Source organism: Macrobrachium nipponense, chromosome 1, assembly GCF_015104395.2.
Source record: "Macrobrachium nipponense isolate FS-2020 chromosome 1, ASM1510439v2, whole genome shotgun sequence".
NCBI classification, from domain to species: domain Eukaryota; kingdom Metazoa; phylum Arthropoda; class Malacostraca; order Decapoda; family Palaemonidae; genus Macrobrachium; species Macrobrachium nipponense.
The window spans coordinates 56516343-56543771 of NC_087200.1; the positions used below are offsets into that span (position 1 = coordinate 56516343).

At 46.8% G+C, this 27429-nt stretch overlaps 1 protein-coding gene across 3 annotated transcripts in view; it reads right to left on the minus strand.

Annotated features, from left to right (window-relative positions):
• LOC135219318 (akirin-2-like) overlaps nt 1–27429 on the minus strand; it is an 86779-nt gene that overhangs the window by 13433 nt on the left and 45917 nt on the right. For all 3 annotated transcript variants that reach the window (XM_064255985.1, XM_064255984.1, XM_064255983.1), the window contains exon 4: nt 7382–7544. In XM_064255985.1, coding sequence (XP_064112055.1) covers nt 7382–7544 — 163 coding nt within the window. The remainder of the gene's footprint in view (nt 1–7381; nt 7545–27429) is intronic.

Here is a 27429-nt window from a genome sequence, read left to right on the forward strand (position 1 = left end):
TGATAGGTGCAAAGAATGCGAAGTGTTAACTAATGTCGAATGGAAGGCGTATGAATCTTACATTTGTAGACTTGAGCGTGACAGAATTAGGAAGTCTTCCTCCAGGAGTGCTTCTGTTAAAAGTCAAAGTGATAAAGTTGCTCAATCTAACATAACTGTAGAACATGTTACGCATAACCCTGTAATTTCAACTTCAGATAAGGAAGTGATCGTTACCGAAGGGAATGCCCTTTCTACCATTTTGGAATCGATTCGGAACCTTGAATCGAAAATGAGTGTGCTACAATCTAATGTGCAAAAGTGTAGTGATAATGTTAGTGCCCCTAGTGATGTGGAGGGGGCGTCAGATCGGTCCTATAATGCCTCCAGGTTGAGACCTCTGTCGGACTCCCAGAACACAGGGAATGGACATGTCGAAGGCCGAAGGAGGGTTACGGGAATTAAACACCGGTCTGGCGTCCCTTCGGCAGATCCTGAAGACGCATCCCAGGCTGCCAAGGATCGTGCGCAAGCTCGAATCTTGAAGGAATGCTTCTCTTCCTCCGAGACGTCCTCACCTCACCGTGGGTGGGAATCTTGGAAGGCCTCTCCAATTGAGATGTGGTAAAGGGAAACCGTAAGACGTCGCACTGGCGGCCATCGTCTTTCTCGCCCTCTTAGGAAAGGTCTTACGGAAGAGGACGCAGCCTCTCCAATTGAGAGTGGTAAGGAAGACGTAAGACGTCGCACTGGCGGCCGTCGTCTTTCTCGCCCTCTTAGGAAAGGTCTTACGGAAGAGGACGCTTCATCGGGAGATCAAGAGCTTCCTCCACCTCGATTTACGCTTCGGTCTTCTCCGGAAGACTTCGAAGACAGTATCCCACACAAGAGATTCAGGACGCTTTCTGAGCGTCCTGATTCGTGTCCGGAGAGAAGGCAGAAGGCGTCCCCTCGCCCATCTTCTTCTCAAAGGATCATTCCATCATATGGTTCTTCACCATCAAAAAAGACCCTCGTAGCGATTCGTCAACAGTCGGATGCGTTTTTCGCCATGAAAGAAGAAAGATCGCGTAGTCATAAAAAAGATCTATAGCTACCCATCAAGAAATCTAGACGTTCTCCTGCGGCTTCTCTTCGTTCTTCGTCCTCTTCTGATTCGTCGCCTTCTAGACCTCATTGACTCAATCAGGAACGCGCAAGCAGTCCTGCTGATAAGTCTCTCTAGAAGTATTGGCGAAAGAGAAAAAGACAATAGGTGCCGCACAGGCGGCCGTCGTCTTTTCCAAGAGTCGAAGAACGTTCAGAAGGATCGCTCACAATTGGAAGGAATTGATCTTGGCTTACAGGAAGAGAGTATTCAACAGAAGAAACGCCTTACTAATCAGGACGCTCGTAAGGACGCTTCTCGGGACGCTCGGTGTCATAAACGTCGGCTGGATAGACTTGAAACTCATGATATTAGTTCAGAAGAAGGATATGAGGACGCGAGGCGTATTACAACTCAAGACCGTTTTAAAGGAGCGTTTACACGACGTCCATCACGTCAGGACGCAAATGAGGACGCGAGGCGTAGTTCTAATAAGGACGCTCGTCATCCTTCATATCAGGACGCAAATGAGGACGCTAGGCGTCCGATGCATAAAGTCACCTTGGGAAGAAGAGAACAGGTCGCTAGTCAGAAGGATAAGCGCCCTATGCTTCAAGGTAGTAGAAACTACAATATGGGTGCTCGTCAAGAGAAATCGTAAGACGTTAGTTTGGAAAATTCGGAGAGAGAGTCAAGGTTAGGAGAACATAGCCGGCTCTCCTCTTCAAAATTGATTTCAAGTGCAAGACCTACGTTTCGAAAGGGCGGTGAAACTTCGGTTTCTTCTCGTTCAATTCAGGATAAGCCTACGTCTCCATTAGAAGAGAAATCGTCAAGCGAGCCTGTCTCAGAAGAGGAGGAGGATCCTACAACCTCATCCTCTGTGGATTATAAGACTTTAACTCGTCTTTTAAAAGATTTGTTTCCCGAGAAGTTTCGAGCTCCAGTTCCTCTCTCTCCACCTTTGCAACTAACCTCTTCGAAGGCAAGGAAGACTCCAAATTTTGTTAAAATGGCCACCTCACTCTCAACTAAAAGGGCTTTTAAAAGAATCCACGATTGGATGGAATCCAAAAAGACAAAGGGCAAGACTTCTTTTGCACTTTTCCACAAAGCTTAGTGGAAGATCAGGAAGTGGTATGAGACAGAAGAAGAGCAGGTTTAAGAATCCCTGCTTCTGCACAAGGGGATTTCGCCAACTTAGTGGAGGCACCTAGAAGATCTTACCTGGCATCAGCAAAAGTTTCTTGGACAATGTCAGAGATAGATCACCATCTCAAAGGCCTTTACAAAACTCTAGAAGTTTTTAACTTTCTAGATTGGTGTTTGGGCGTCTTGGATGTGCAGTCTAGAAGCCCAGATTCTATTTCATTAGAGGACTTAGCGAGTATTTTGTCATGTATGGACAGAGCAGTAAGAGATGGCTCCGACGAACTGGCATCACATTTTGCGTCGGGAGTCCTGAAGAAACGAGCACTTTTCTGTAGCTTCACAGCTAAGTCAGTGTCGCCTGCGCAAAAAGCAGAATTGTTGTTCGCTCCCTTTTCTGCTCATCTTTTTCCTCAATCGATGGTAAAGGATTTGTCAGTAAATCTCCAAGAACAAGCGACGCAGGACTTATTGTCTCGGTCTTCGAAACGTCCTACTGATCAGACATCTTCAAGAACCACGCAAGCTTCTAGGAAGAATTATAAGCCCTTTCGTGGAAGAGCCTCTTCGAGAGCTTCTGCTCGAGGGAGGAGTTTCCCTAGGGGCAGAGCCCCCTCAAAAACCAGGGGAAAGAAATGACTTTTCGGCCCTCCAGGCACCAGTCGGGGCGAGACTCACTCTTTTCGCGGAAGCATGGAGGATAAGAGGGGCGAACTCTTGGTCACTCGAAGTGATCGAGAAAGGTTACAAGATCCCGTTTCTATCAAAACCTCCATTAAGCATAGAGCCAATAGACCTTTCGCCCTCTTATCAGGATTCGAAGCAACAGATCTTATTAGACCTTTTGGATCAAATGTTGGAAAAGAGAGCAGTAGAAAGAGTTGTATCACGGAACTCTCCAGGCTTCTACAACAGGCTTTTCCTTGTTCCGAAGCACTCGGGAGGATGAGACCTGTCCTAGACGTAAGCAGTACTGAATCTTTTTGTAAGGAAAATAAAATTCAAGATGGAAACTGCACAGTCTGTTTTAGCTTCCCTGAGACCAGGAGATTGGATGGTGTCCTTGGATCTCCAAGACGCCTATTTCCATGTTCCGATCCACCCTCAGTCCAGGAAGTTCCTCAGATTCGTTCTGAAAGGACAGGTCTTCCAATTCAGAGCTCTCTGTTTCGGGCTGAGTACAGCCCCTATGATATTCACGCTTCTGATGCGAAATGTAGCAAGATGGCTCCATCTCTCAAAGATAAGAGTCTCACTCTACTTAGACGATTGGCTGATCCGGTCCACGTCAAAGGAAAAGTGCCTGGAGGACCTACACACGACATTACAGCTGACGAAGGACCTAGGCCTTCTGGTCAACTTCGAGAAGTCCCATCTGATTCCCACACAGTCCATCGTGTATCTGGGGATTCAGATGGATTCAGTGGCTTTTCAAGCATTTCCATCCATAGAACGTCAGCTAAAATGCTTAGAGAAAGTATCGGTCTTCTTAGAGAAGGAAATATGCTCGGCGAGGGAATGGATGAGTCTGCTGGGGACCATTTCCTCGCTGGAGAAATTTGTTTCTCTGGGAAGGCTGCACCTCAGACAGCTTCAGTTTTTCCTAGCAGACAACTGGAAGAACAAGAAAGACCTAGACGAGATTTTGAGAATCCCTCAGTCGATCAAAGAGCATTTGAAGTGGTGGTCCGATCCCATCAAGCTATCGGAAGGGATGTCCCTCAAAGTTCTGAGCCCAGACCTAGTGTTGTTCTCAGACGCATCCATGACGGGCTGGGGAACAACACTGGGGGAGGAGGAGGTGTCAGGCCTCTGGAGAGGGGAACAGAGGTCCTGGCACATAAACCTCAAGGAGCTAGAAGCGATTCGTTTGGCACTTCAATGCTTCGAGTCAAGGATTGTGGGACGAATTGTACAAGTCAACTCGGACAACTCGCGTATATCAAAAAACAGGGAGGAACTCTATCTCGGTCCCTGTTCAGGATAACGAGGGAAATCTTACTTTGGGCGAAGCTAAGAAATAAAACGATTCTAACGAGATTCGTTTCAGGACAGCAGAACGTTCGTGCGGATCTCCTCAGCCGTCAACATCAAATGCTTCCAAACGAATGGACTCTCCATCCAAAGATTTGCAAAGAGTTATGGAAACTTTGGGGACGTCCACTGGTAGACCTCTTCGCGACAGCGAAAACGAAGAGGCTTCCTATTTACTGCTCTCCGGTTCTGGACCCAGGAGCAATAGCAATAGACGCCATGCTTTGGAATTGGAAGGGGATGGATCTCTACGCCTTTCCTCCATTCAAACTCCTGGGAGAGGTAATAAGGAAGTTTGCGGCGTCGGAAGGAGCAAGAATGACGTTGATCACTCCCTTTTGGCCTGCAAGCGACTGGTTCACAGAGGCCATGTCATTTCTGGTAGATTTCCCAAGGACACTTCCAGAAAAAATCGATCTACTCAGACAGCCCCACTTCGAGAGGTATCACGGAAACCTCTCCGCTCTGAGTCTGACTGCATTCAGACTATCCAAAAGTTGGCCAGAGCGAGAGGTTTTTCAAGATCGGTGGCAAGAGCTATTGCCAACGCTAGAAGAACATCTTCTCAAGCTGTCTACCAATCGAAGTGGGGTGTCTTCAGAAGTTGGTGTAGAAGGGAAAATATTTCCTCCTCCACGACCTCTGTGAGCCAGATTGCTGATTTCCTCCTACATCTTAGAAATATAGACAAACTTTCAGTGTCAACGATTAAAGGCTACAAAAGTATGCTGTCAACGGTCTTCCGACACAGAGGCTTGGATTTATCAAATGATAAGGATCTTCACGATCTATTGAGGTCCTTTGAAACCTCAAAAGCTCCACGAGACAAGATTCCCTCATGGAACTTGGATGTTGTCTTAAAGTTTTTAATGTCAGCCCCATTTGAGCCTATGCATGCTGCCTCTTTGAAAGATGTAACTAGAAAAGCTAAGAGGGTTAGCGAAATGCAAGCTATGAGTAAACATGTGGGTTTCAGAGAACACAATGCGGTGTGTTCGCTTTGACCCTCGTTCTTAGCTAAGAACGAGAACCCATCCAACCCCTGGCCTAAAAGCTTTGATATCAAGGGGTTATCAGAGTTCGTCGGACGAGAGCCGGAGAGTTTTGTGCCCTGTCAGAGCTCTCAAATTTTATCTGGAAAAGACCAAACAATGTAGAGGCCCGTCAGACAACCTGTGGTGTTCGGTCAAGAGGCCGGAATTACCAATGTCTAAGAACGCACTGGCGTTCTTCTCGAGAAACACCATCAGGGAAGCTCATTCGTCCTGCACAGATGGTGATCTTAAAACTGCTAAAAGTAATGCTCACTAAGTTAGAGCGGTAGCTATTTCGGTGGCTTTTCAGAAAAATATGGCACTCAGTGATATCCTGGGTGCCACATTTTGGCGAAGCAACTCTGTGTTCGCTTCACACTACCTCAGAGATGTGAAGGCGACATATGAGAATTGCTACTCGCTTAGACCATACATTTCTGCGGATACAGTATTGGGGATTAGAAGCAATACGAACCCCATCCTTTAGAAAATGGATGTGTGTGATTTTAATTATGGGTTTGTTTTTTTATGGTTGTAGGGTTGGCCGCTTGAGGCGGTCTTCCCTTTAATTAGCCTGAAAGTTATGGGACTAACTTTAGTTGGGCTAGGTTAGGTGGTATTTATTATGCTTCGTTGTCTTCAGTATGGTCAATATGGTCTAGTCACATTGTGGTCACGCTCCCGTTGACAGATCATCTAGAACTATCCAGCTATACAGGTCACTACCTTGCTGGAAATTCTAGTTAAGCAGAAGCAGGCTTGGGTGACAGTAATCACGAAGTCAGCTATGCTAACAGGTAAGGAACCAAGATGTCAATCATCTGCATGTGAAATGTTTCCAAAATCCTTCTATTCTGTCCCTTCCCACCTCCAATGGTGGGATTCAGCTATATATATATCTGGCAGGTAAGTGTCATGAACAAAATGATATTGTCATGATACAATAAAGTTTGTTCATACTTACCTGACAGATATATATAATTAAGTACCCACCCACCTCCCCTCAGGGGACAGTGGTAGAGAAAATCTGAATAGAAAATGGGAATGGTTCCTGGTATCCGCCTCCTAGCGGCAGGAATGGGTACTAACCACCTAGCCGACCACTGCGTTTGCCGGGAGTTTCGAAATTCTGTCGGTCGTCAGAGAATACAGCTATATATATATCTGTCAGGTAAGTATGAACAAACTTTATTGAATCATGACAATATCATATTAGTAAGAGCAAGCAAAAACTTACTAGGTAACATAAGGTCTACATTACTCTATGATGCAGAAACATGGACACTAAAAATGGAAAATGAATTTTGAAAAGGCGACACCATAGAATGGCAAGTCTCAAGGCTCGATGAGTAAAGTAGGAAGATCCGATAAGCAGTGTATTAACAATGGCTAAAGAAAAATTTAAAAATGAGGGTCAAGCCAGGTGAATGTCTGGGAAACTTCATCCCATATACTATCTCCAACTGCCTTATCTACAGTCTCAATACTGTAATCGAACACATTCATAATAGGAAGGAATGTTTAATTCAATGGATTAATGTATTTTCCTTGGTACAGTGCCCTTTAGTGTTATTCTGAAGTTGAATACCCGTAGTACTTTAATGAAGTATCCCCAAATTATAAACAAACCACATATTATTAAGTTTTAAAAATTTCTAAGTGCATTTGCAGTCATCAGAATCCCACAGGCAGATATTTTCTTGACTGTAAATATTAAACTCTCAAAAGGTTTATAGCTTATGAACTATAGTACTATGGTGGCTGGTAGTTATATATGAGCTTTTCTTTTAATCGGGAAATGCATTTCTAGAAGCCATCAATTCTCCATGAAAAGCACCACCAATAATTACAGTACTTCATCTAGTAGTGACTTTCTTTAAAGATGACTATGTAGTGTATTCCTCTCTTCTTGAAGGTGTTATGCTTTCATCTACACAAGCCACATGAGGCCACAATAACAACATGTCATATTTGGGTTTGTTTTGGTATAAAAAGAAAAAATGTTAACCATTCAGCAGTCTAAAATGGTAAGCGCAAAGAAAAATACATACTTAAACTACAGAAAATGACTGGGATAAGGCACAGTAGATATACTTACAGCTAGGAAGAGCTGCTTGAGAAAGCTTTTGTTGAATCTGATCTGTCGTAAACCGGACAAAGCAATCATACTGTTCTGCCAGTTTAGACGCCAAAACCTTGTCATATTCCTCCCGAATCTTCACCTCTCGTTCACGTAAGAGTTGCTCACAGATCAAATTCACCTGAAATTCAAACATTCTGACTGAGTTGTATACTAACTTGAGTCATATTCAAGAAGTAGTGTGTCATGTGAAAAATAAATAAGCTCCATTTAATTCTAAGGAGTATGTAAACTATGCAGTGTAATTTGAGGTCAAAAATTTGTTCATAAACCTTTATACAAAAGCATTCAATTAGATTGAGACACGAGAATACTTGTCTATAAGTTACGTATAGACACACCATACATATACACAAGAGCCAAGAGAGATTACATACAGAATAAAGCATTGTACCAACAATACCATAAAATGCAAGTTTGTTTGTTTGTATGGTATTTTTACATTGCATGGAACCAATGGTTACTCAGCAACGGGACCAACGGCAATATGTGACTTCCGAACACGTCGAGAGTGAACTTCTAATCACCAGAAATACACATCTCTTACACCTCAATGGGATGCCCAAGAATTTACCTCGCGGCCAACGAGGTGCCAGGCCAAGACCGTATCGATCACGCCACTGAGGCGCATATTAAATGCAACTAAAACTACCATTAGATTATAAAATTAAGAATTTTAAAAGGAGCAGCTTCCACATCAGTATCTGGCAAAATTAAGTAGGAAAAGTTAAACCTTCCAAGTATGGACCAATGAGATTTAAAGAAAACAGTAACTTTAAAGGGGGTGACAATAACCCTTGCATCCCAAGGGGACAAGCCTATACTGAAGCAACTAGGAACCAGAGGATTCTGGAGCATTGAAGTCTCAATTACACTGAGTACATTATACAGACTTTGTATTTGTACTGCATCTGTGTGTATCTGATGTAAGAACTAGTGATGTATCATAAATATTAAAATGACAATTTTTAATCAATTTGTATTTTTCATAACTAACAAACCTTTGGTCTTAACATTAGGATATATACTAGTGCCAGCTGGAACTCTAGTAGAATTAATATTTGTACTGCACCTCAAAGTGTAGATCTGATTCAAGAACTTGAGCCACATCAAAAAATGGAAAACTATCATGACAAACCAAAGTGGAAATTTCTAATAAGATGAAAGCTACAATTATGGCTGGGCAATGCAATAATATTTATCTTAATGGAAAGGCTTCTGGCAATCTAGTTGGACAGTCAAATCAGCATAATAATCCTGACAGCCTCTGATTTCAAAACTTAGGTGCAGGTCATATCATCATTATATAATAATATAAATGCTTAGCTGTAACCCTTGTTGGAAAAGCAGAATGCCACAACCCCCAGGGGCCCCGATGGAGAAAGTATTCTTCTACAGAAAATGAAATTAAAGTTAAAAAATAAACTGTATTTAAAATTATTCAACTAAAGATAAAAAAAAAAATTCTACAATTTGGTCACACAGGAATAAAACTTCTAGAGAACCATATGGTATTGAACTTGACAGAAATAAGGCAAGACTGTTACAATTGATGCAGTTTGATGGTATGTCAAGATCTGAATAAAAAGGATGATCAGAATAATAAAATATCTTATATATCATGCAAAATGAACTAATTAAGGGGACCGGCCAGTACCCTTAAATATGGGGGTATAGAGCAAAAAAGGCAGTCATGATAAAATTCAAGGACCACCGCATGTCAGTGGAGAATGCATATATAAAATACTTGGTCAAAATTCCTCTTACTTTCGTAGTTACAGGGTAATTAGTAAATGTAACTCAATAAGCTAAAAACATTGATCCGTATAAGAAAATGCAATATTTCTTCTATTATAAATTTAGATAATTATTGTCAAACAAATTGTGAGCAATGGCATCTGTAGAGATCCCATGAGTCGCAAGACACTTCCCAGCAAGTTACCACCCTTCAGTGCAAGCAGAAACATGATAGAGGGTACACATTCAAGTTTCACCTCTGACATTCACTTGCTCTTACATCCATTTATCTTTGTTTCGGCAAGAATTTCATCATGCCAAGACAAACAGGCAAGCAAAACCTCTCACTAACATAAAGAAGAAAACTTGCTCTAATATGAGTTCAGAAGATCATAATATCCGTGATATTAGTGTAGTTAGTGAAGAGAGAGAGAGGGTGGGCTGCATTGTAAGGAGCACCCGTCTTGCCTGACACACGTGACGCAGTGCCCAATGCTATGGTCTTTGAGCAAAGAGATCTCCATTTATAATAAATAACATAGTTTTGGTTTATTAATACCCAAATTGGCATATGAAATTCATAATAATCATGAATTATTAACACTGTCATTGTAAAAAGAGAGTACACGTTCGAATTTCCCCTTGACATTCTCTTTCTTTTACATCTGTTTACCTTTGTTTTGGCAAGAATTTCATCATGCCAAAGAGGAAAAGACAAGCAAAACATCTTGGTAACACACAGGAGAAGAAAATTCACTCTAATAAGCCGAGTTAGTGAAGGAGAGAGAGAGTTGCATAGGAAGGAGTGGCCCTGTCTCGCCTGATGCAGTGCCCCAGGCTACGATCTATGAGCAAAGAGATCTTCATTTATGATTAAATTACAATAAATAACATAGCTTTGGTTTATTAATACCAAAAAAGAAATACAATATTCATAATAATCATGATTTATTAACACTGTCTTTGTAAAAATACAAAGAAAAACTTTGAACGCCCATATCTCAAAAATATACTTATTGACATTCAAATTCTATCTTCTCCCTTAATTTTAAAGCTATAGCACTGAAATTTGGTATATAACTTAGAAAGACATTATAGAACAATAAAATGAAGCCCTTTTTTCCTATTTTTGTTTCTTTCCATAATGAAAAATTCATATCTAGTAAAAAAAAATTACTTTAAGAAAAAACCTCTTTATTTGATTGGAGATCTACATAAGGTCCATATATGGTAGTAATCCCAAGTCCTAATAAGTATCAAGGGAGGAGACAGAATAAGAAAAATGGTCATTTTCGGAATAAATCGCCTTGGCGTCACAAAAACGAAGGGCAGAGGTGAAAATCATGTGGAGTTTGAAGATGTCCCACGTCACCTTATCAAGCGGTATGAATGTCAAAGTCCTGTCCTCAAAAAATGACATTAGCCGGCCAGCCCCCTAAACAACAATGCCTGAGATTAATATCAAGACCAAACAGGAAATTTGATTTTATCCAACAATTTAAGCAGGAGGACAGCTGCCAAAGACCAAACAAGGAAACAATATTCAAAGCATCTAAAGGACAGGCACATAAAGGCAATTCTTCAGGATAGACAACTATCAAATAACATGCAAAAGATATCCAAGAAGCCTGTTTTTTAAATTAGTTTTGGAAATATAAGCAATGAAAGAAAAACTGTAAACTATGCTTCAGAAATAAATGCATAGAAAGATTGTAAACTAGGCCTAACTAACTTGAAAAGGCCATCACTCACATTGAGAAGTGGTAAGTTAAGCTAAAATTATAAAAATACATTTAAAAGCTACCTTAAAACTTATTTAAATGCAAATTTAAATTATTGATAAACTCGGGGATAAAATCTTTACCATAAAGTACGCATAAAATCTTTACTATTAAATATGGGGGGGAGGGGAACTAACAAAAAAACCCTAATCTCCTAATGTCTCATTTCCATGGAAGAAATCTGCAGCACAAACCTCCTATAACAAGGGTCGACAATCTCTGGCCTACGAACAGGGGTCAACAATCTCTGGCCTACGAAGGATGTCATTCCGGCCGCCAAATTAACACCTTGACACTAATTACCTAATAATCATTACCTAGTTAAGGCACTGAGTGATCCTTATGGCAAATTTCATATCATGGCCCCACTCCAAGGCCACACATAGATGTCTGGCCTGCACTTTCAAATACGTTGCAGACCTCTGTCCTATAACATGGGGAAAAAAAGCAAAACCTAGTGCACATACCTAGAATCCAAAGGCAATTCCAAGCATCCAAATTCCACTGTGGTCAAAGGAAGCTTACATAATGGGCACAGGTAATGGGGAGGGGAATAATCTAATAGTTCACAGGTTTGCATTGAGAGTTATGAAATGATATCTGAATTGCCTTTTTTGGTGGGAAGATAAAGTTATGTTCCAACTCTTCAATTCTATGAACAAGTCTATGAGCCGCAACACACAACGATAATTACAATGATCATTGGCATCACAAGTAACTGTGCAGTATGTATGGGGTTACTGCCCTCCAAAATTTGGGGAGAGCCTGGTATTGGAAAATTCTAGCACAGATCTGGCATAGCCAGGTTCACTCTCCAAATTTGCTCTCATTATCTCCAGACTGTGATATGTGGACATTCAACTAGCAAAACTCTTCAGTAGCTTGGCAACTCTTGAATGAATTTGAAACATGCATCTGTATGGTATATGTTAGTGCTGAAGAACTGTGGAGTGTTATTACCGAAATATATATGGAACACCCATATTCTTGAGTGAAATCCAAAGATTACAGGGCAGGAAAAAGGATAGATAACACTGATGTAATTCTAATAAAGTGGAGAAGGATGAATCAACTAGTTCACTAAGCAATGCATCATGAGCTAGCTCATTTCTTTTGATTTAGCACATTTTAACCAACTTCCCCTCTTTCTTTGTTTTACCTGTTTTGTCCAAAAGATAATCTCCAGAAGCAATTTCAAGTGATATCTCTTCGAAAGATGACGGTATGTCCATATTGACTGATCATCAGATGATTGGGACAGATTACTGAAACGGTGTGTTGTTGACTTCATTTTCAGCTTCACATGAATTAAATCATGACAAGGGTTGCTGTGTGTGTATAGGGTTCCATAAGATGAGAAGAGGTCAGCCAATGGTACAGGGTACCAGGGCAGAAATCTAAATGTCTGGAAGCTTAGGCATAGTACTTGTACGTAATTGCTGAATAAAAGCAGTATGTAGTTAAGAATTAGCAGTGGATTTAAATCTGTATGTCTGAGTAATTACCTGCAGAAATGAGAAATTTTTAATCAATTTGTATTTTTCATAGCTAAAAAATCACAATTTTTAAGTGATTTGAATTTTTCATGGCTATACTACTTACCCCGAACTACTATCATAAGAGAATCCTGGATGTCAATCCAGTACCAACCATAAAAAACTGGTTATACCCTACCCCCAGCCAGGTATGAGCCCCAGGGTTGAAGATCACACCTCTGACCTGCAGTCGTTTCTACACCTCTAGAACTCCTGTCCTCAGATACGCGGGGACGGAAGGGTGGGAGTAAAAACTCCTAGTTCAGGGTAAGTATAGCTAGGAAAAATACAAATTACTTAAAAGTTGTGATTTGTTCCGACGCCGCAAACTTACCCCAAACTACTATTGTAGGAGACTTAATCATTTAGGAGGCAGGAGTCATCCAGGGAAGGATGAGCCCCGTCTAAGGAAGAGGTCAGCCTCCTTCAGAAAGGAAGGAGAGGGCAGGGGGGGAGAACCGCACTGCCGGATTAGGGCTCACTGCATAGAACTGATCCCGACTGGCGGGGAGGGGAGGGAATAAAACTCTACGAGTGTAATGCAATGGTTTGTAAGCATATATATTCCTCATAGACTCACCTGAAGGCTGAGGGATTTTAGCGATTACATCGAAGGCCCAGTAGGGAAAGGGGGTAGTGGGGAAGGGTAGGATACGTAGGATGGACACACCTCATACACCCACACACATTCATATGCCGAATCCCCCAAAGCTAAACTAGACCCTCCACTAGCCAGCCACCCCCGGCCCGATCTCAAAGGCATCAAGAGACCTCCTCGTGCAATCCTTGAGGTAATGGGCCGTAAAGGTGGACTGCCTCTTCCACAACCCTGCCCTGCCCGTAGGATCTGGCCGACAGCCAGGTTCTTAGTGAAGAACAAGGAGGTGCCTATACCTTTGATGTCATGGGGCTTTGCACCTTTGGGAGGGGGGGGCCTCCTTTGTAGGCCCTCCTAACTGTCTCCCTCAATCAGAAGATGGTGTTCTTCGCAACCATCCTCTTCTCGCACCCGGTAGTGACGAATAGGTTTTGAATATCGGGCAGAGGAGCAGGTCCTTGGGGTCCTCTGACTTCGGCAGGACTAGAATGGAGAACTCCACGAACCGCTTATCTACCACAGACGGAGTCTGGGTCTTGGCTACGAAGGACGGCACGAACCTGAAAGTTAGATATCTCCATCCTTGAGTGGGACACCTGGTAGGGGAGGCCATGAAGCTCCCCCACCCTCTTGGAGGATGCTAAGCCCAAGAGGAAGACTGTCTTGAGTGTGAGCTTTATGTCTGTGATATCCTTGAGCGATTTTGCCTTAGAAGGTCTGGTCTTCAGGGGAGTTCCCAGGGTTCTTGGATGGACATCTGCAGGAGATCCAGGAACCAGTCTCTGTCCGGCCACCTGGGGGCTACGAGGGTCATGACCGTGGCTCTGGAGGTGTAGAGACGATTGAGGACCTGCCTGTTGACTCAGAAGGGGGGGAAATGCGTAGAGGTCTAGACCGTCCCAGGGATGCTGGAACACGTCTTCCTACACCACTGTCGGGTCCGGGACCAGGGAGCAGCACACCAGGAGCTTGCGGTTCAAGCTCGTTGCGAACAAGTCCATAGAGGGGGAGCCCCACCTCCTGATCAACTCACCTGCTACTGCCGGGTGTGGAGACCATTCCACCCCTAGGATCTGCCCTTTTCTGCTGAGTCTGTCGGTGATCACGTTCCTCTTTCCTGGAATGATCCTCGATGACAGGGAGATCCGGCATTCTCCACCCACTCTAGAATGGTCTCTGCCAGGCCACACAGGGGTCGCGATCTCAGACCCCCAGGCTTTTTTATGCAAGCAACGACGGTGGCCTTGTCGCACATGACTATCACTCGTTTGTGTCTCAGGCTGGTTTCAAAGGCTTGGAGCGCTTTGAGGATGGCCAGGAGCTGGATCCAGGGTGTTGATATGGAGCTTGCACTCCCATTCCAACCCTTCCCCCCCCCAACTAATTTCTGACTGTAGGTGGGCTCCCCAGCCCTCTCTCGATGCGTCCCTGAATATGAGCATCTCCAGAGGAACGTTCACCAGCAGAACCCCTGCCAGAGGTTCGTGTTGTCTAACCACCAGCGAAGGGCATCTGTCATTGGCTGAGAGGGGTCTACCAGCTCTCATGGGTTCTTCCTGTCCGAGGCCCACCCATCCTTCAAGTTCCACTGGACAGGCCTTATCCTCAAGCCTTCCCTGGGGTACTAGCTTCTCCAGGGAGATGAGGTGGCCTATCAGCTTGTGCGACTTCTCCCAGTTCAGACGATACCTAGACGAGCGCAGAGATCCCTTGAGGAGGAAAGGAGTAGCCAATCGTCCAGGTACCCCAAGAGACACATGCCCTTCTTGTGGGCCCAAGCAGACACAAGGGAGAACATCCCCTGTGAATCCCTGCGGCGGCGTCAACAGGCCGAAACAGAGGGTCCTGAACTGGTACATCGATCCCTCCCACCTTCTGCGGAGGTACTTCCTGCTGGAGGGGTGTACTGGGATCTGGAAGTATGCATCCTGAGGTCCAAGGACAGTATGTAGTCCCCTTCCCTCATGGCTGCCAGCACAGAGCGAGGGGTCTCCATCTTGAACTCTGTGTTGAGGATGGACAGGTCGATTAGCAGTCTCCACCCCGCCGAAGCCTTCGCCACCTGGAATAGGCAGCTGAAAAACCCCAGTGAGTGGGTTACCAATCGCTGGATGGCTTCCTCCTCTAACGGAGACAGGACCTCCAGTCAAAGAGCCTCCCCATGACCGGGGATCCGGGGGCTGAACGTCCCGCTGTCCGGCTCCCCCATCAGGGAAGGTTTTACATTTCGGAAGGGGATCTGGTAGCCGTCCCTAAGGACCTGGACAGTCCAGGGATCAGCCCCGAGATCCTCCCAGTCCCGCCAATGGTTGGAGAGGCACCCTCCCACCCGAGGCATCAAGTCAGGTAGGAGGCCTCGCCTCCTAGGAAGTGGCCGCCTTTACCTCTGTGAGAGGACGCGCACCTGGCTCCAAACGAGGAAGAGGAGGCCTTAGTGGCCCTGAGGGAGGGCGGTTCCCTCATGGCCCCAGCCCCCTGCAGTTGGTTCAGACATACCTGAGCGGGACCCTACCCCCAATCTGGTCTTTGTCTCAGCTTCTGTTTCGATACTACATCGTGGTGGCGGTTGCCTGCCCTAGGACGATGCCCTTAAACAACGGAGTCCTGGTTTACCTTCCTCTACCGTTCAATGGCTTCTTCTACCAGGCGATCCAGGAAAAAGGGTTCCCCCAACACTGAAGCGTTCTGGAGGGCCTTTGCCTCCCTGTCCAGGAAGCCCATCGGGAAGCGAGCAAGAACCTCGTCTCTCCGCCTCAGGACCCAGTTAGTCCATTGAGTCAGCAGCTGGGTGGTAAGGAAGCCCAGAGACTTGCCCCCTGACAGCACCAACTCTTGAAGGCAGCCAACTCGCATACATCCTGTAGGTCATGTTCTGTCGCAAAGCTGGTGGCCGTCATAAAGGTCCCACTGGTTGGTGGAGCATGCAGGGTAAAGGCCAACAGGCCATGGCGCCACCCTCTCATGGAACTGTCATGGAAACATGAGCACAGGTGAACGCGAAGCCTTCCAACCGTGAGAGCGGAGCTAGTAATCTGACAGGGAGAGCGAAGTGGCAGTCAAATAGAGAGAGCGGAGCGGCCGTCCGACAGGTAGAGCGGAGCGGGCCGTCCGACAGGTAGAGCGGAGCGGGCCGTCCGACAGGGAGAGCGGAGCGGGCCGTCCGACAGGGAGAGCGGAGCGGGCCGTCCGACAGGGAGAGCGTAGCGTGCTGTCTGACCAGGAGAGCGGAGCAGGCCGTCCGACCGGGTGAGCGGAGCGGACCGTCCAAATTTCGTCCAACCGGGGCAGGGGAGCCGCGGACGGACCGTCCAACCAGGGGAGCGGAGCGGACCGTCCAACCAGGGGAGCGGAGCGGACCGTCCAACCAGGGGAGCGGAGCGTACCATCATCAACTGCGTGCCTCTACTACCGCACCTATCCCAATCTCTCTGTTCCAGTGTACACACTTAACTCCACAGAGCACGACGCCTCTTCTCCAGCCTGCACCCCTTCTTATGGGGGACTCCATCAGAAGGAGAGGTCGACGGGGCAGCAGTGCATCCCGCTTGCATGACCACCATGCGAACCACAATCACAGCGAACATGGCGCAGGCCATAAGTTTGGGTGAGCGGGGTCGACTGAGATGGCATGTTTTGTCACTGCAGCTACCGCACCTACCAAAACCGTTACGGTGGCCTAGGATGGGGAGTCTGCTACCGAGGGGCACCAATCCCTCCTGGGACGTGACCCGGGGGGCTCCAGTGACTCGTAGAAAAACTCTGACAGCTTCTGTCAAGAGATCTCCCATTAACAATTGATGTAGTGGTTTAAATGGAGCTCAAGTGAGACTACTCAAGACCAGAGTAAGATCGCACATTGCATATCTGAGCTCCTTTGTTGAATAGGATGGTACCACACTCCAAAAGACCATTAGTTCCAGGATGAAGAGATCTCCAAACCGCTTATGATTTTCGCCTCTGACCTATGGTTTTATGACGCCACTGCGATTTATCCCGAAAATAACCATTCCTCATACTCTATCTCCTCCCTTGATACTTAATATTGAGACCTGGAATTACTACCATCTATAAACCTGATGCAGACCTCCGATTAAATGAAGTTTTTTTTTCTTCTAAAAGGCATTTTTTTTTTTTTTGCTACATATAAATTTTCTTATGGTAAAAAAAAATAAAATCCTATAAATCAGGAAAAGACATTTCAGAAAAAATGGAAAAAAGGAGAAAAAAGGACTTCATTTTCTTGTTCTATAATGCCTTTCTAAGTTATATACCAAATTTCAATGCTATAGCTTCAAAATTAAGGAAGAAGATAGAATTTAAAGATCAATAACTATAGTTTTGAGATACAGGCTTTTCAAAGTTTTTCCTTGTTTTTATTACAAAGACAATGTTAAAAACAAATAATTACTATAAATTTTATATTCCTTTTTGGGTATTAATAAACCAAAACTATGTCATTTATCACAATTTAATCATAAATGAAAATTGTAGCCTGGGGACAAGGCACTCCTTATGCAACACTCTGTCTCTCCTTCACTATAACTGGTTCACTTAAGGTAGATTCTTGGATGAACACTATGCTTAAGAGACATTTGTTTGGCGGCCGCTGATTGGTTGGTAACGGGAGGCAGGCAGCTCCCAGCTAATCAGCTTCCGCCAAACAAATGTCTCGCAGGCACAGGGCTCACCCAAGAATCTACCTTAAGTGAACCAGCTGTAACTATGCTAATATTACCGATATTATGATCTTCTGAACTCTTATTAGAGCAAATTTTCTTCTTCTGTATGTTAGCGAGACGTTTTGCTTGTCTTTTCCTCTTTGGCATGATGAAATTCTTGCCGAAACAAGAAAAACAGAGGTAAAAGCAAACAAATGTCAGAGGTGAAATGCCAACGTTTACTCTCTCCCGTTTCTGCTCACAATGAAGGCTGTGGAAGCATTTTCCCATCTTGTGACTCATGGAATCTCTACAGATGCCACTGCTCACAATTAGTCTGATAATAATTATCAAAATTTACAATAACAGAAGGAATACTGCATTTTCTTGTACAGATCAATGTTTTTGGCTTATAAAGTTACTTTTACTAAGGGAAACAACCGACTGGACTAGCTGAGCCACTTTCCACTGCGTTTGAAGCCACCCTCCAAAAAAGGACTTTAACACGTCCTGACACCGGAGATGACCATCAGTCATGAGTTGTTGGTGGTGAGAGCTGGAGCTCGAAACCTCTGCTCTCCTTTCAAAGTATTTTCTCCAAAGTTAGAAATTAAGACCCTATTTTAAGATTAAACAAAGGGTAATGAAAAGTCTAGCTCTACGCAGTGCACACTACCCTCATGTCGCTTTCGAAATTTTTACTTACAACTACCAATATTTCGAAGATTGATGCCATCTCAATGTTTGCGGAGTCGCTTGTGTCAACAAACTTCTCATTTCCTGTGCTAAATCCGCACAACACTTGTACCCATAGACAATGGGGCACTTTCATCACAACTATCGTTATCGACTTCCAACCACTACTTTTTTAAGGAAGCTACAATTTTTGGTAGAAGAAGAAGCATGCACTAGATAATTATTTAAATAAATAGTTAAACGGCAGTATAAGGTCATGAATTGCATAAGTATTTTTACATATTCATGATTATTAATTTGAAAATATTTGTTGTTGAAAAAGTAACTAGATTCCTGACTCAAATATCAACTTGTCGAAAATTGTATTTTTCCTAACTATACAAACCTGAGGTCAATTAACAATAGGAAGGTAACTTAGCGGCAGCTGAACCGGTTGTAAGCTTCGAACAAGGGGGTCGGTAGTTAACTACTTGTCCGGCAGTTGGCAGTCAGCGCGACTGCGAGGAGAGGAGTCACTTTGCTTTAGGCCCAGGAAACGCAGAGTGAGGGGTGGCATGAGGTGGGACTATGTGTAAAGGACCTCAGGTTTGCATAGTTAGGAAAAATAGAATTTTCAACAAATTGTGATTCGTACCGATAAGTATACAAACCCTCTGTCCTTTAACAATAGGAATCTGAGTCTTATGAACAGACTGGTGTTCGTCCAACCTTGGTTCCCTCCCTGGTCGTAAGAGCAAAGGGAGGTATCCTAGCCTCTGCCCAGCTGATCGGGGTGTGCACTGCAGGATCAGTGGCCAGACCTCTGGACCAAATTCATAAGAGGGAGGCCAGCGTACCTCTTATAAATAGCAAATAAACAAGAACTAGTTCCTACTTCAAGAGCCAATATGAAGTCATGGGTTTGTCTCTTGTTGGCTTCCACTCCCACCCTTGTAGGGGGAGTGGTGGATAAACGCTCCTATCCCTACTGAAAGGGATAGGATGGAGCTCGGTCATGTAGCTTACCTGCATCTGCTTCCTGTTCAGCGTAGTGACAACTGCGGCCCTCTGCCCACAGGTAGAGGAAGAAAGAAGGAGTAAGAGAAGCCAGTCACACTCTCTTTCACTCGTCCATTCATGCTAAGAGAAGCCAGTCACACTCTCTTTCACTCGTCCATTCATGCAGTCACACAAGGATGCGATGCTGTTCTGTCCGCTCGGGTGCTGGGTAAGCTACACAACTTGTTGAGCAGCCACCACGGGTCCCAAGGAAAAGGTGTACAAGGACCTGTGGGCAATATCCCAAAGGTAGAAGGAAGTAAAGATGGTCTGGTTGGCCCAAACCCCTGCCTTCAGAACCTGCGCCACGGAGAAGTTCTTGCAGAACGCAAGGGTTGGACCAATACATCTTGAATTCATGAGCTCTCGGACGAAGGGTACAGGTGTCGTCACTACCATCTGCGTCGTGCACCCTCCTGATCACCTCACGTAGCCAGAAAGAAAGTGTTCATGGTAACCTCTTTCTTGGTAACCCAGGTGCTAAAGAAGAAGCGTCAACACTCAGGCCTGAGGTGCCGAGTTCTCTTCAGACAGCGCCGAAGCGCCCTCACAGGACAAAGCAGCATCACATCCCCATCGTTATCAGTGAAGTCCTTCAGGGAGGGGATCGTGAAAGACTCGAACCGGTCGTCAGGGACCGAAGGATTCTGAGTCTTCGCTACGAAGTCCGGGACGAAATTGAGCGTCACAGATCCCCATCCCCTAGAATGCTAACGTCGAAGGAAAGACCATGAAGTTCCCCTACTCTCTTTGCCGAAGCCAGGGCCAGCAGGTAGAGGGTCTTGAGGGTCAGATCCCTGTGTGACGACTCGCGGAGTGGCTCGAAGGGTCTTCGAGTCAAACTCCTAAGGTCGAGAGTCACGTCCCACCCTAAGGGCCTGAGTTCCCTGGGTGGGCAAGACCTCTCGAAGCTCTTCATAAGGAGGGAGATCTTGAAGGAGAAGGAGGTAGCCACTTCTCACAGTTTAAGGACTAGTGTCAGGGCGCCTCTGTACCCTTTAGCTGTGGAGACGGAGAGGAGCTTCTCTCGGCGAAGGAAAACGAGGAAATCCGCTACCTGCTGAAGAGTGGCTCTGAGAGGAGAGAGACTCCGTTCACGACACCAACCACAGAAGACGGCCCACTTTCCCTGGTATACAGATGCAGAGGACTGTCTGAGGTACCCAGCCATCTCTGTTGCTGCTCGACGAGAAAAGCCTCTCGCTCGCAAGAGATGGTGGATAACAGCCAGCCATGAAGACACAGGGACCGAACCGACCGGTGGTACCGTTCTACGTGTGGCTGGCACAGGAGGTTGTGCCAAGGGGGAATCTCTCTCGGTGCTTCAGCGAGAAGAGCCAGCAGGTCCGGGTACTAAACGGCCTGAGGCCATTTGGGTGCCACCAGAACCATCCGAAGATTCGCAGTGACCAGCACCCTGATCACCTTGCAAATCAGACAGAAGGGGGGAAAGGCATACACGAAGAGGTTGTCCCACGGGTGTTGAAGAGCGTCCTCTGCAGCTGCCCATGGGTCCGGCAAAACTGAGTCTGTAGTTTTCTGTTGTGCCGGGTAGCAAACAGATCCATGACTGGATGCCCCCACAGGTCCCTATCACCTGATCCCGACGGCTCAGCTTGTCTGCTACCACATTCCTCTTGCCTGGAATGTAGCGGGCTGACAGCTCCACCGAGTGAGCTACGGCCCACTCGTGCACCTGCAAAGTCAACTGATGCAACGGGAGGGACACTAGGGCCCCGTTTGTTGATGTATGCCACTACCGCGGTGTTGTTGCTTATCAACACCACTGAGTGTCCCACCAGACGGTCTTGAAACTCTTAGAGCGAGAAACGCTGCCTTGAGCTCCAGGACGTTGACGAGAAGGTGCTTGTCATGATGATTCCACACACCCGCAGCCAGCAACTCCTACAGGTGTGCGCCCCATCCCTCAGTCGATGCGTCTGAAAACAGCAACATCTCCAGGGGGAGGAGTGCGAAGACACACTCCTCTTACAAGGTTCCCTTCGTCCAGCCACCAGGCTAGGTCCTGCCTCACCTCCTTCGTGAGAGACACGAGGTAGTAAAGTGGGTCTCTTGCCTGTGACCAACACTCCTTTAGTCTCCACTGAAGAGACCGCAGGTGAAGACGCCCGTGAGGGACTAACTTCTCGAGAGACGACAGGTGACCGATCACGACCTGCCACTGCTGAGCTGGCTGCTCCTGTAGGGACAGGAACCGTCCTGCTGCCTCCCTGAACCTGCTGATCCACGAGTCTGCGGGGAAGACTCGCCCTGCTACCGTATCAATCAGCATGCCCAGGTACATCATCCTCTGCTTGGGCTCGAGATCCGACTTCTTGTAATTCATTACGATCCCCAGATCGTGGAAGAATTCGAGGAGTCGATCTCTGTCCTGTAGCAACTCACTTGCCAGGACTAACCAATCGTCGATACCTCAGAGGACATATCCCTACCAAATGGGCCCAAGCAGACACCAGCATGAACACTTGCCTGAACACCTCTGGGGCGGTAGAGAGACTGAAACAAAGTGCCCTTAACTGATACACCGTCCTGTTGAGGATGAAGAGGATAAACTTCCTGGAGGATTGATGGATGGGTATCTGGAAATACGCTTCCTTCAGCTCCACAGAAAGCATGAAGTCGTTCTCCCTGATGGAATCGAGCACTGACCGTGCTGTTTCCATCGTGAACCAAGCCTGGCGAACGAATCGGTTCAAGCGAGAGAGATGTATCACCAGGCCCCAGGCCCCCGAGGACTTCTCCACCAGGAAAAGTTGACTGTAGAAGCCAGGCGACTGATCCCATACGATCTCCACAGCTCGTTTGCTCAGCATGCCTTCTACTTCCTATCGAAGCGCCACATGTTTGGCCGAACCAGGAACGTACGTCTGTAGATGGACCGGGTTGGAGGCGAGGGGTGGCCGAGACTCAAAGGGTAGTAAATATCCCTCCCAAAGGACGTTCACTATCCAGGTTTGGGACGTTCACTATCCAGGTTTGGGACGTTCACTATCCAGGTCTCTGCTCCGTAGCGCTGCCATGTTGCCCAATGGCTCGCCAGGCACCCCCCCCACCTTCCGGCAGCAGGTGAGGGGGAATGCCGTCCCTAGCGTTTCCCTCCTCTCTTCAACTTACTCTTCCCGGCTCCTCCTCGAGAGAAGGAGGGCTGGTTACGGTCGCTCCTTACAGTCAAAGTCGAAGGCAGAGTCTTTCCTCTCGGCTTTGACGAAGCAATCGTCTTAGCCGCAGAGGAAGCGCTAGCTAAACTCTTGGGTTTAGCCGCAGTAGCTCGAGGTTGCCCAGCCACCTTCGAGACTGCCTGGTGGACTAAATGGTCACTGTCGTCAGTGTGCCGTTGTTCCACCGCAGCATTCACCATCTCTCTGGGGAAGAGAGGAGGAACTCCGCATTGATCCGTTGCGAAGACCCAGAGCTGCCTCTCGCCCTGCCACCCTGGTTACTCGAGTGACGACAGCGTCCCTACGTCTCAGAACCAGGTTGGCCCACAGTTCAGCCATCTGGTGGGCCAGGTAGGAGATAGCCCTACCTCCATAATGGCACAGTCTCACGAAATCCGGGTCCCCTTCAGGAGTGATGTTTCCTGAAGAGGCTGCGGCTCTCGACACTGTGAGGGACCACAGGTTGATCCAGGAGACTGCTTGGAATGCAGCCATGGCAGTAGATTCCAATGCAAGAGCCTCTTGCTGCAAAAACCAGAGGTTCTCTGACAGCAGCTGCTGCAGACACCCCCCTGGAGTTAGCCTAGCTAATTCCGGGTTAACCTATTTGGGCAGCAGAGGGTCCTCCGATGGCACGTAGAAAAGCCTCTGTCGCGGTAGAGGTGGGGGAAGGAGCTTGGACGACCTGCCGGACCGAAGTGAACCCTCCTGTCCTTAGACGAGAGCGTCCACCTGGCTCAGCACTGTCGGCCAAGGCTGATCGCGGCAAACCCACCGTCGCCCTGGGTTCCTTTCTGGGTCCCCAGAACAACTCCAAACCCGATGTAGGCTCGGAAGGTGGGAGCGGCAATCCTTCCCGATGTCGTTTTGCTGAGGAATGAGCGCAATAACCTCAGCGAACGACCTCTGGATCTCGGGAGTAACTGCGTCCTGCGGAGACGGACCATCCAGCCCGTTCAGCAAGAACGCCTCCCGAGACCCTCCTCCTTCCACAGGAGGAACCACAACAGACCCCTCTCCTCCTGCCGCTTGCGTATATGATTTGGTCGGTCCTAGGACCGTGCCAGGTTCATAGGGCATTGCAGCGGGATCGGCGATCACTGCTGATCGCCTTGCTCTTCCCAGTGTAGCCCAAGGACGTTAAAGGGATAGGAGAGGTAGACCTGACGCTCTCCCCTCGCCCACCAGCAGAACCGGCGTGCTGGGAGGGCTGCAGGTGAGCCAACCCGCAGTGGCGATCGAGCTGCAGGCCTGGTCAAGCGGCTGGACCGAGAACAGCAGCGACGGTCCCGAGCATCAGAAGAGCTGCTGCCGATCCCCCTCTCCGCCCAGTCAGGAAACCGGCAGAGTACGCTGTCGCGGTGGGAGCGAGGCCTGTCCTCACGGCACGTCACGCCGCTTGGACCAGCCTTGGCTGTCCCAGGCGACCGAGGGGACCGCTTCCTCGCCTCAGCCCGCGGCTGGTCTGGGACCGTCATGTCAACCCTGGATATTGGCGGCTCGCCACTAGAGCGGTCGCTGGCCTGGTGGGAGTCACCTGGGCGACTCCCGCCACTCTTCCGCTCTGTGCCTGGCGCAGAGCGAACTAGGTTGCCTGGGTCTTGGCTGCACGGTCAACCGCGAGCGACCGTACACTCGGTACCTCTCGTGAACGAGAGGCCGAGACGGTACCTGGCGTCGAGGCAGAACCTCTGGCGCCAGGCGAGGAGGTACCGGTGTTAGCCCGCACTCCTCCGGTCCCTGTCTTCTTCTTCCTTGCAGAAGGAGAAACAGGCCCCGTTCCCGAAGGAACAGGAGGACCAGCGGAAGTCCCAACCATCCCATCGGGGTGGGACAAACCCTTAGAAGTCTCAGAGCGAGCCTTCTTAGGGGGGGAGGAGGCTACCTTCTTCTTCTTCGGCTGTGGGGCCTTAGAAGTTGAAGGGGAAGCGGCGGCAGAAGACGACAGCGAAGAAGACGACGACGACACCTTCCTCTTCTTCGTCAGCTTCCTCAGGACCACCGTCAGGTTTTCCATCCAGGACGGACCCGGGGCAGTTGCCGAAGCAACAGGGCCCGGCTGCACCTGTCCGGAAGGACCTAGGGTGGGGGCAGCAACACCACGGGTAGGAACGACAGCGGCAGGAACTGGTACTGGAGCGGCAGTGATCACAGGAACAGGAGGCGGGGCAGGAGAAAGAGCGGCAAAACCAGGCGGCGGCGTCACGGTAAACCTCTTAACATCCGGCAGTGGCGCCTGAACAGTAGCTGTTGGGGTAACCATGGCAACGTGCTGGGTGTAGACCAGGTGAGGCGGAGCAGCGTAGCCTGGCGTGGATAACGTCGTAGTCGTGATCGGGCCATGAGTTGTCCCTCTTGCCAGATGACTAAGCAGCCCCTGAACACTCGGTGTCCCCTGAACACTCGGTGTCCCCTGGAGCCCCATCGAGTACCAGACCCGGCTGAGATCGTCCCCCGTGGCAGGCAAATCTGAGGAAGAAAGGGTAGTCGGGTTAGTAGGGGGGGGGGGGGGGTCCCCTCGCCCAGGGGGAGACAATTCCCGCCCCAAGCGAACGGATGACCCCGAATACAACTGCACGTCGGGGTACCTAGCCCCCTCCTCCACAATCAACTGATCGAGAGAAGAGAAGGAGAGTGATACCTTCTCCCCCCCCCCCCCCCCCAGGGGAAGGAGCTATACGAGGGAGCTGAGATAGAGGTAAGAAAGAAGAAGACATTTTCGTAAACAAGGGAGTAACAGGAGAACCCTCCGATGACTCCCTGGCCGGCTTACACGGCTTCTTCCTCCCTCCATACCGCTCCCACTGCTCCTCCGACCAAACAATACAAACTTCACATGGCTCGGTGCGAGAGCATTCTTGCCCTCGGCACCGAATGCATAATTGATAAGGGTCCACCTTGAAAGTGGACCGAAAGGCCCCACACTTACGGCCTTCCACACCAGGGCACAATCTGCAGTTGTTGGGGGTGAGAGGGGGTCTTTCCGGCACTCGGGAATCCATAATTCATAATAAACACAGTATAAATAATACAAAACAACCAACTAAGTACTCACATTAGTTTTGCACATGCACACTAGAAAAGGAAAAGGCAAAATATCTTCACGATAAGAAGAAAACCAAGCCTACGACGAATACAGCAGGCAAAGAGGCGAGCAACACATCCATCCACCAGCGCGGCCGAAAGCAAAGTGACTCTTCTCCTCGCAGTCGCGCTGACCGCCAACTGCCAAACAAGTAGTTAACTACTGAACCCCATTGTTTGAAGCTTACGACTGGTTCAGCTGCCGCTAAGTTACCTTCCTATTGTTAAAGAACTGAGGGTTTGTATAGGTATCAGAACAAATCAACAGTTTTGCTTGCGAACAATACCTACAGCATTCTTCGCATTCTTCAATTGTTTATCAGTGTTGCCAATTGGTATGGGCTTACCCTCCAAACTGGGTATAAGACTTACACAAAACCAGAGAAATTAGTGAAATTAGCGTATCTATTTGTAGTATATATACATATTAGAGCAATGTTATCATTATTGCATTATACTATGACAACTAGAATTCATGGAAATGCATCAGCGTATGTGTGAAGCTCCACTAGATTGGCAACGATGAGTCATTTTACTGTCGTCTGCTCGTATGTACTTCAGAAATATCTGTAATTTTTCGGCGTTAATTTGGTTGCAAAAATGGGATAATAGACATGAATTAAATAAACATTTTGAAGTAACAAAGTAAAGTTGAACTAAATAATGAGTAACGTAAATAATTAAGGGAATAAAGATTTGCACCTCACAAACCGTGTACTCCGTGTGCTGCCCGTAACTGTGTTTGTGGAGTGAGCGCTTAGGAACCAGGAACCGCAACATAGTTAAAGTGCCATTTGAAGTGAATTAAGACTAAAACATGTATAATTACAATCAAATTAGCAATATGGAGTTTCATTTGTGATAGTAGTAAGGATAAAACCACCGGTTACAAGGTAAAAATGGATTTCAGTTCAAACCATGACCCTGGGAAGAAGTAGTTTCATACTTTCACTAATATGGGCAACAAAATGTTGTTTTACTGTGCTGATTACAACTGCAATTTTGAGTAAGATCAATAAACATTACATACATATATATGCTAACATTGTTCAAATGAGTGCTGGGAAAGATGGTGGCTTCGCTGTGCTTTCGAACGACACCTCACGTGGTTGCCACCATATTGGATTTCAAAACTGCCTTGAAAACATATTTTATGAAGAGTTCACATGCTTATTTTAGTTCGAATGGTGGTTTCATATATCACATTATGTTGACGAAACTTCAATCTTTTGAATGGTATGCTTAAAGATGTAATTGTATTCTTGTTTCACCAATAAATATAGAGTGAATAAGGCTGATCCATGCAATGACGATGGCTCCACTGCGGTGTTTCCCCCTAATTACCCTGTAACTATGAAAGTAACAGGAATTTTAACAAAGAATGAATCTTTGTCCAACAGCATTAGATAGTATCAGGCGTTACCTGGCAAACCTTTACACGCACTGGGGCATGGCCTGAACTGGGTGAAATAACGCTAGTACTCACAATAGCCCATAGGCTGTACCGAAAACAAATTCAGCTTACCAATCATCACACTTACTACTTACAGTCCCTATTTATGCACAAACTGTAAGGAAAAAGAGTAGTAAAATCCAAAGTCAATACTGAACTGGAGTAATAGAATACAAAAATAAACTAATTAAAATTTAAAACAATTTAAACAAACAAAATTGGAAAAAAATAAAACGAGCAAAAACCG